Here is a 9,933-nt window from a genome sequence, read left to right on the forward strand (position 1 = left end):
GCCCCAGCGGATCTGGAGCACTTGTTCATGGATTCAGTGCAGTCCCCCGAAAAAATAACTGCAGAAACCGGCAGCCAGAATGTTCTCGGTTTCTGAAAATGGAAACGAATTCCACAAACAGGATAAAAGCGAGATTTATTATCGAGTCATAAAACCATATATCACTCGAAGCTGAAGTAGCCCAAGCGTCGAAGTACTCGCGCGAAATACATTGTCTTGTGCATTGCCTCAGTCACCATGACTGAAGCTGTCATACTGCTCAGCGCGAATAGCACGCGTAAAAGAAAGCTGCGAGTCATTAAAATGTCATGCGACGCAAAAGCAGTCGGAGCGTGGGGGAAGTACTCACACAAAGTACATTGTGTCTTTCAAGTTTTCTCTCACTGTTACTGCCCTCTCGTACTGCATGGTGGTTAAGCTCATTGTTCTCCGCTGTCTGCATGCACTAGCGATGTGCTCTTTGGCGCGGAACGCCGCCAGGTGCGCATAGTACACCGGCGCTGGAATGCTGACACTGCGGGAACAGCGAGCGTAGGTGTAGCAAAGGTAATAGCTCAGCTCCTGGAGGAAGTCTGCAGAAAATTTCGAATCGTCATGGAGTACGTAGTAGTGGGCGGGCCTGCTGGTGCCTTTGATGGCAGCGTGGCTGCAGAGGAAGAAGTCGAAATCGAAGGGGTGCGTGACCACCGTGTCGACGACCGTGCCTGGAGGGATGTTAATAGCTTCAGCTGGGCGCTTGTTGCCCTGAGATTTGACATCCTTGTTCGTAGCTCCACCTTGGCGCTTGTTGCCTTCATGTTTGGATTTGTGCTTGAAGCGAGTGTGGTGACGCTTCTGGACTACGACGAACGTCACCTGCGGCTCGTGCTGAGATTCTGGGCTCAACTCGCGGAAGGCGTTCCGAATGGCCAACAACTCGGAGTTTCGTACAGAGCTGAACTGGCCCTCGCTTACGCCATCCCGGTAGAAGATGATCTTGCGTGGCATCTCCTTTCTCGCCTGGTAGAAGGCACGCAGGAGCTCTTTGACCATTTCCTGCACGAACAGCAAGCAGAGGTTGGTTGCTGTACTGCGATGCACGAAACAAGAGGTGTACGAAAGCGAACACCGCCAATAAGCGAGCAAGGTGTACACAGTACCGAGTTCGCTCAAGCGGTGAATTGTGCTCCTCACGGCAGACTATGGAGGCTGCAAGCAGAGGTTGTCACATTGAAACTGAAGGCGAAACACGGACCACTGTAGGAATGGTCCTAACGTTAAAGGGGTTGCGAAACACTTGACCAGACGCCGGCTATGCTTGAGATGGATTCTGTATGTCACATGCCTACCCAAAAAGAATTATAGGAATAGATGCATAGGAACGAGAGATATTCAATGAAGGTATCCCAAAAGAAGTGGGGCTTTCCATTCCCTTCTCCCAATGAGGACACGGGGAGGGACCAATCAAAACAGCCTACCTGTGCACATCGCGGAAGTTTGCACACCGTGGCTGCCTAATCTCTGTAACTCGTTCTTTCCAAGGCTGGTAGCGTCGTTTTCATTGCTACAGCAACCAGGTGAACGCCCAGCTGACCCAGCGATGCTTCATCGTCACGTCGGCGGCGCAGAAGGGAACGCTGATGTGTGACGTTGCGAGACTTAGGGATCGCAACTCGAGCGCGAGATACTGCGGCGGAATGACCGCCTGCGCAAGATACTAGACACTTCACGCGTAGCGTGCCGCTCCTGTTTACCGCGGACCATGGCTCGCTATTATAGGAACGCGCTGATTGGTCACGGCAAGCTAGGCACACGCGCTGTTGACGGGAACGTGGCGCCATGTGATCCTTCAAGCTGACGATATAACCTTCCTACGCATCCTTCCTTGGGACCGAAACGAACGCTTGTAGAGTGCAATGGCTCGAACAGATAGCCATAATTAAATTTGCTGTGCGCTAGGTCGTTGGGTGTGTACAGAGAGGCGCAAAGTCCTTCGAAGGAAAAACAGCCAGAGCCTCGGGTGGTGTATTTTTGTTGTACAGCGCTTTTATCTAAGGCAAACCAGGTGGTATATATTGCTTATGTAATATAGAACGCGAAACATAGCTATGAACAATTTGCAGTATATTTACCGTTTGTCCAATCATCAAGCTCCCATCCAATGATGTCATATCCACTGGTAAAAACCTCCACTATATAGTCACGTACCGTCAGCGCCATGACTATTTGCGAGCCAGTTAAGTACACGGGCCATAACCGATCCGAATAGCGTCACTAACTCATTGTTTGTATCCGACAGGCAACACAATGCACTGGTTATGAGTTTCGGAGCCTCTTCAACATTCATTCAATGGATGGACACGATATGCTTGGCCGTACCCGACCAAGAGGGTTTCCGTTCAACCCTCGATTTTCGGGGGGGGGGGGGGGGGGGGGGGGGGGGCTTGAGTTTTATGCAGGATGGAGTCGCTGCGCCTGCTCTGCGATTCATAAGTTGTTACGGGCTGTTACGTTCCCTAGTGCGGTTGCCGTATAGAAAAATTTAAGAAGCAACCGCTTCCTATTGCATTACGTTAGTAATTTACAGTTTTCGGATCGCTGAAACTGCATAGGAGTACGCTGCATTCGCTGTTTGAACGAGACTGCTCCCAAAGCTAGCATTTCTCCGCCGTAACTGCATCGCTGGAACGCCTCCGTCCTGTCACAGCACCAAGTGATGCAGAATGACATGCTGTAACGGCACATTTCGCTTCGAAACTGTATGCCATCTTGTTGCCCCTAGTTGGGTGGCTAAGTACACGTCTGAATGCTGATTGTCTGTATAGCTCTTCTTAGTGGCTGTTGAACTGCCTACAAACATTGTGCTGTTACGATTCAGATTTAACCAATAACTATACGAGGCCTGCCAAAAAAAAAAATTCAACCCTCTTGTTTTCCAGGGCGGTTTATTAATAATAATTGGTTTTTGGGGAAAGGAAATGGCGCAGTATCTGTCTCATATATCGTTGGACACCTGAACCGCGCCGTAAAGGAAGGGATAAAGGAGGGAGTGAAAGAAAGGAAGAATAAGTGCCGTAGTGGAGGGCTCCGGAATAATTTCGACCACCTGGGGATCTTTAACGTGCACTGACGTTAAAGATCCCCAGGTGGTCGAAATTATTCCGGAGCCATCCACTACGGCACTTCGATTCCATTTTCCATTTGCATCAGTTAAATTCTACGCGTAATAAAGGCACCTCTCAAATGTAACGAAGTTTTTCACGGATACAAATGCGCACTCGTGCTGCGAGCCAAAAAATACGCACGCATTTCAGATATTCCGAAGACGCTTGGTCTCGAAGTACGCCAGGGCCGCTTACAATTCTGCTTTCGAACAATGCAGACTGGGCTTAAGGGGGTAGGGGTGCTTCAGGATGAAATAGCATAGTAGGTCTATACGTCTAATACATTCTGCGCACTTGCACCTCGTTGGCGCCACAAACAGACCTGCACCCAACTGACCTTCAGGTCCTCGATGATCTCCACCCTGGCCACGGCCTCCTGCTGCTGCATCTGGACACGGATGGACGCTCGGTATTGGGAGGGAACTTTGTCCACACTTGCCACGCAGGCAGCAATGGAGGGTCTCTGCCTGTGTTTGATAGCGAGGAAAGGGGGCCGTCATGAGCACAACACGACGGGCCAACCGGTCGGCGGACCGGCCATGAGAGACCGAGCTGTTGCATTAGGCAGAGAAAGACCAACACGACAGAAGACCAGCAACGACACAATAAATTTGCTGAATTAGGGTCATCAAGCACTGGCTTTCCATTCTGAGTATTCAGACACGTTTGAACACCCCGTTTTCCAATTGCTGTTCCATTTCTTTAGTTACAATGATACACGAATCACGCTACGCATCGTGTAACAAACGTCTACAAAAGTGCACGGTATTGTCTAGAAGAAATTTATTTTCAGATGTTCTGTAGACCAGGAGGCAAAAAAAGGTGTTATATGACTGCTAATGCACCGCCAAAAAAGATCTAGAAAACCTCTTAGTAGGAACGTATTTACTTTTTTTTTGGAAATCGCTGCTTATATGAAGCCTATAGACTCAACAACAGTGTGCTATATATTCAGAATCCTCTAAGATCAACCAGTAGGACTGCATTAGGCTTAGTGCCCATGTTTTTTAGAACTGCAGATTGTTTGCTCATGATATGTGCAGTTCGCTCAGGATATGTGCTGCCGTAATGGCCGTGCGCAATTATCTCATGTTAATTGCGCACGGAGTCATTCACATGGCTAGCTCAGTCGTCACTAATCATCGAAATAAAGGATTCACAAAAATTCATATGATTGGACTTAGGTTCACTGTGGCGTTAGTTCACATGTATCGGCTGTTTGGTTTGGTTTATGAAGGTTTAACGTCCCAAAGCTACTCGGGCTATGAGAGACGCCGTAGGGAAGGGCTCCGGAAATTTTGACCGCCTGGGGGTTGTTTAACGTGCACTGACAGCGCACAGTACACGGGCATCTAGAATTTCGCCTCCATAGAAATTCGACCACCGCGGCCGGGATCGAACCCGCGTCTTTCCGGACAGCAGCCTAGCTCCATAATTACTGAGCCACCGCGGCGGCCCTACTGACTGTTTGCGTCAAGTATACTTGGACATGCATGCAAAGATGCGTTGGGAACAAATGGCTGGTAAATAAACACGTTAAACGTTCCCGAGTATACCTCTCGCCAGAAATTTTTAAAACGGTGCTTGGAAATTGTATGTTTAAAGAAGCTTCTAAAAGGTTTGTGAATAAACCTCAATTGACGGTATTTTGAAGCGAAAAGCTTCACTAGGCTCGTCAACACCGGGCTTCGCGTGAGCCACACTACAGATTTGCCACAGCTGCGCATGCGCGAAACCGAGTGACGTCACGCGGAGCGCAGGTGCTGCCGCAGCCACTGCTGTCGTAGCCACCGCGCGCTGACTCCGTCGTCTGACCTTTCGCCATGGAAGGAGGAGAAGAAGACCCAGAAGTGGTAGCGTGGGAGTTTGCTCAAAACCAGCGAAGATATGAAAAGTGCGAGGCTAGACAATCGGCTGAAACGCCAGAATCACGAGAGGCACAGCTTGCTAAGCGGCGGCAAAATGACGCTGAGTAGCGCCGTTTGGTTGCGTCAATTGAGAGTGGACAGGTGAGCGAAGACTACTTCGGGAGACGTCGAGCGGTTTCGAAGAACGAATGAAAAGGCCAGAGCTAAACGAGCAACCGAAACACTCGAGCACAACGATAGGAGCGTCTCGCTAAACGACGAACGGCAAGACGCTCAAAAGCGGCTCTTAGCCGCGTCTGCTACCAGTGCCTCACTGCGGCTTCCCCACTGTGCCCTTTTTGTGCCGAACCTGAGACAATAGATCACTTCCTGCTGTTCTGCCGCCGCTTCTATCATTTGAGGAAGCGTCTTTTGCACATTCCATTTCATCAACTGGGCTTGCCTGTGTCTTCCGCGGTTGTTCTTTCCATTGGCGCTTCTTTGCTTGGACGAAGCGACAGGACTGTGCGCTCTGCTGTGCAAATTTTTATTCAAGAAACGCAGCGACTCACATTCTAATTTCTTTTTCCCGCTCTCAGTCAGTACGACATTGGAACATTACAGGCATTGTATACTATTATGCACATTAAGCCATTGTCCCGTCTTCGATCTCCAAGTTAACAGGACCCCTGTCCTTCCGTCTTCCAATCTATCAGGCTGGATCCTATTACCACTCCCTTTCCCGTCAAAACTTTCCTGTATCCAGCAATTAACCGCCTGTGTCTTGGCCACTCCCCCGTAGTGGGTATGTGCCAGCAACGTCTGAGGCCTTCCTTCCTATACCAGTGTTAGCAGCCAACAGAGTGAAGACGACGACGACGATATGGATGAAGAGGTAAAGACTCGCCGCTACACAGACTACATGTTGAAACTCTGAAAGTGCCAGCGTGACCAAGGTCTTTACGACAGACTTTGTGGACAACCCGTTCGGCCACGTGTGTGAAAGACTATGACCTTTGCCGGATCTTTGACGATTGTACAAGCTTTGTATACCTGAGACAAATTTTGGAAAAGCTAGAAAGGTATACCCAAATTGCAACCCTATGTATGAAACCTTAAGCTAAACCACGAGCATCGCCACGAAGCTTTTCGCTTCGAGATATCCAGGCTTAACACTTTAGCTAAGCCTCAGCCCAACTTTTTTTTTAAACGTTCGTGGATAAACCTCCATTGCTGTAATGTTTTTAAACGTTTCAATCTAGAGTTAGACGTTGCTAGATGTTTGAAGTCTTATAGAAGGTACGTGCTTCGTGGGATACGCTTCTGCGCGAAATATAGGACATTCCGCGGCTCACCCGTCTCCTGGTGCTGGGTGCGTTACGTCGGCCCCGATGATGATAGACTCTCCGAGCAACCGGCCCAGCTGGTCACCGCGGAAGAGTCCAGTGTTGGTGCCGCCTAGCTTGGCGTTGATCTTCAGGCACAGGTTGGTGATGAGAGAGTATGTGCAATTGGACGTAGCGTTCTCCTCCGTGATGCACTGGGTCATGATACCCACCTTCACCTCCGCAATTTCCTTAACGTCCGCGTAGAGAGTTTTATCCCCGAGCACAACAATGACGAAGTCAATGCCTTCGGATTTGAGGCGATTTAGTAGGTCCAAAGTCTGCTGTGGCGTCCTGGCTCGATACCCACCAGGCTGAGGACTCACGGTAATCCCCAGCTGACCACCGACGACCGGCAGCTTTGCTTTGAGGGTATTGAAATCACTTGTTGATCTCCGACATGCCACGTAGACAATCGCCCATTTCGTCACGGGCATAGCCTGCAGGAGCCAGCGGTCCTTGAAGTTCCACACACCCTTGCAGTCATGCTGTGCCTCCTGCCGTACCCCGCCAAAGCGCAGGGAAGGGGCAGGCAGGACGCGACCGCTCAGGTATGTGCTACCCTTGAGAACCGTGATGCCGAATGCACGTAGGTACGGCTCACTTGCACACACTACCTCATCGACCGACTTCGCTATTTTTTTGAAGCGCTCATCTGGAGGATGTGCGGTGCATTTGATCATCTGCGCGGTCATGCTTGCACTAATCTTTTTCCTGTAGGCTTGCCCCTCCACAATGGTGCAGAGCTCGAGTGGCAGGTAGATGGGTCGCTGCAGGGTGCCGGACTGAATGCAGGGCAGGAGAGGGTACTTCAAGGTGATGTTGCGCTGATTTAAGAAGTAGTTGGCCACCGTCGTCATACTGCCGTCCTTGAATGGGAACTCAAGCTGCTGGGCCGATTCATGAGTCACCTTGACCACTCGATGCCTGCGAGGGGGCTTCAAATGATCAACTTGCACTCTCACGTCTTTGAGTTCCGCGGAGAGAGCATCGCGCTGAATCTCGTCGAGCCGCGTGGCACTGTTTAGATTGACCCTGTTGGGGCCATCAGAAAAATGCTTTTTTACGAAACTGGTAAGTGGAATGGCCTCGTAGAACACCGCTGCCGAGCTGTCAACAATGAGCATGGGCTTCTGCTGAGTGGGCCGCACGCTTGTGTAGTAGCCGAAGCGGACTTCGTGGCCACTGCTCAGGGTGTACCCATTTTCTGAAGTCCCGAAGATTGACCGGCCGACGGGCGTAGACTGTATACAGGGGCCGTGCCTCACGATGATATCAAGCGCCTGAATCGCCTGAATCGCCTGCTGCGACACGTGCACTTCCCTCTCGTACATCTTATGCAGCGCATCCAAGCTCACCGTGGCCGCGTACTTGACGGCAACGTTGAACTTCCGCTCCCGGCCATCCTTAGTGTACGGAACCTCGAAGTCTCGCTTCGTGAAGGGCAGCTGCTTGCGTGTGTACAAGTTTTTGCGGCCGTCGAATACTGGCCGAATATTGTCCAGCTTTTCACCATGCTGATCCACAAGGGATTGGATGACCGTCCTGTTGACGCGTGCGCTGAGGCAGAGAGTCATTTCTGCGGGTACCTTGCCGTCCTCCTCCTTTGAAGAGGACCGGATCGTAACATCGTAGTGGAACACGTTGCCGCGTGGCAGTTCAATCTGGAAGTAGTTGGCCTCCAGGGCTATCAGAGTCCCCGCTGTGCCATATTCCGTTCGCGGGGGAAACAGCGCCGCCTGCTGCGTAACACCAGAAGAAGGAGCAGGTGCTACGGCGGGCAAGGCTTTCCGTATGGCGCCCATGCCAACGGGCTCTCTGGCGGCTGCCGCAGCACCCTCAGGCTGGGCGACCGGCTGCCGAGGCGTGACTGGTTTAGCAGGTGCGGCAGCCGCCTGCTGTGGAACATCAGTAGAAGGAGCAGGTGCTACGGCGGGCAAGGCTTTCCGTATGGCGCCCATGCCCACGGGCTCTCTGGAGGCTGCCGCAGCACCCTCAGGCTGGGCGACCGGCTGCCGAGGCATGACTGGTTTAGCAGGTGCGGCAGCAATGTCGGCCCATCGTATGCCAGCACCTCCGGCCTGCATGTGGGCTGGCTGCTGGGCCTCGGTGGACCGCCGCTCGGATGCCTGTAAGGGAGGCTGCTGCTGTGTTGCCGCGGGCCGGGAAGGTCCCTGTTGTTCACGAGGGGCTCCGTCTGCAGTGAAGACCAAGTGCGTGGAATTTTCAATCTTACTGGAACGGACAACGTCTGGAAAAAGGAATAGCCACGCACAAGGTGTGAGCAGTGCAGAGAAATGAAGGCTTGCAGGTCAACGAAAAATTGACACCTCCAAATGCAGACAGGTGAAACCTAGTGTGCAAGTATGGTTTTCAGATGGTTAGTAACCAAAGAAGTCGCCAGAATAGCTAGTCTGATTAATACACCTTGATATTCCAGCACGCACGTAGCCCTTGCACTGCGAGACACCAAGACGCATTTAAGATCATCAGCAGGTGCAAGACAGGAGCAGAACAACCTTCGGGACCAACAGAACTTATGTCTCCCTTTGAAATTGGGGGGTTGGAGCTGCCTCCTTATTATCTTCAAGGCACCATTACACTTTTCTGAAGAAAAAAAGACTCCAAAAGGAGATAAGCAGAAAATGCATTATTGGTCGTAGGAAGGAATGAAACATGTTTCATCTGGGGCCAACAGCCAATTTCAGTTCATTGCTTGTTAAACGCACCTAAGCAGGAGCTGTGCAAGGAACGGCGATAATCATATCATGAATTGTCATTGTTTTTGGTAATTAGACAATGACACAAAAGGCGCCTTTTAAAAAATGCAGCAGTAAATTAAGAAAACAAATTGCACGATTTCACTGGTAGTGCATTGCGGAGCTGGATATAAATTACATAGGCGCACAAAGTTCGCCTCCCCTGAATGTGGACCGTGTTCCCCCAAGCAAACTGCGGAATGAGCTGGATAACGTAAGACGTCGTTCCAGAAGAATGGCATGGCTTCGTTTGCAGCAGCTCGTGCACTGGAGGTAGTGTAAGGAGCCTAAGCGCACCAGCTTCGAACAGTTTTGAAATATGTGCTCTCACCTTTGTAGGGGCTCTTTCCACGTCCGCGACCTCGGTCTTCGCCTCTGCCCCAGCCTCCGCCTCTGCCCCAGCCACCGCCTCTGCCCCAGCCACCGCCTCCACCTCTGCCACGTCGGCCACCTGCACCTTCAGACGCCATGTCTCGTGTATCGTCGGCACTCGTCGAGAAGTAGTACGCCGCACAACACTGCCGCTGTCACTGCTGCCTCCTCAAGCCCACGGGCTCGTAACGTGTCAGGCTGCGACTGCTGCAGTAAAAAGCAATTCCTACGGCCACACTGCGCACTTTCCGTACGGCTGCAACTTTGCAACCACGCGGTCCTGCGCACGGCACCACAGTTACCGTAGCTCCAGCTAGGTCGGTCCGTTTGCTAGCACCAGCACAGGCTTTCTGGGCGCTTTCTAGGCAGCCCAGTCAAATATATAGCAGCGCTGTCTACGCAACAATGACGTTGTCGTTACGGGTTA

General features: G+C 51.4%; 1 protein-coding gene across 1 annotated transcript; it reads right to left on the reverse strand.

The window, feature by feature from the left end:
• Window positions 1-226: 226 nt before the first annotated feature.
• Window positions 227-9,604, reverse strand: LOC144102217 (protein argonaute-2-like). Its single transcript, XM_077635529.1, has 4 exons — window positions 9,466-9,604; window positions 6,346-8,626; window positions 3,481-3,610; window positions 227-1,035 (listed from the first exon to the last, which is right to left on the reverse strand). The coding sequence occupies exons 1-4, from the start codon at window positions 9,602-9,604 to the stop codon at window positions 346-348; spliced, it is 3,240 nt and encodes a 1,079-aa protein (XP_077491655.1). The 3' UTR covers window positions 227-345.
• Between the last annotated feature and the right edge of the window lie 329 nt (window positions 9,605-9,933).

Source organism: Amblyomma americanum, chromosome 8, assembly GCF_052857255.1.
Source record: "Amblyomma americanum isolate KBUSLIRL-KWMA chromosome 8, ASM5285725v1, whole genome shotgun sequence".
Classification (NCBI taxonomy): Eukaryota; Metazoa; Arthropoda; class Arachnida; order Ixodida; family Ixodidae; genus Amblyomma; species Amblyomma americanum.

Coding starts and splice junctions, on each gene's coding strand:
- LOC144102217 (XM_077635529.1), bottom strand. CDS start 9,604: ATGGCGTCTGAAGGTGCAGGTGGCCGACGTGGCAGAGGTGGAGGCGGT. Junction 8,627..9,465: donor TGGAAAGAGCCCCTACAAAG/GTGAGAGCACAT, acceptor TCCTTTTTCCAG/ACGTTGTCCGTTCCAGTAAG. Junction 1,036..3,480: donor AGATCATCGAGGACCTGAAG/GTCAGTTGGGTG, acceptor CTGTTCGTGCAG/GAAATGGTCAAAGAGCTCCT.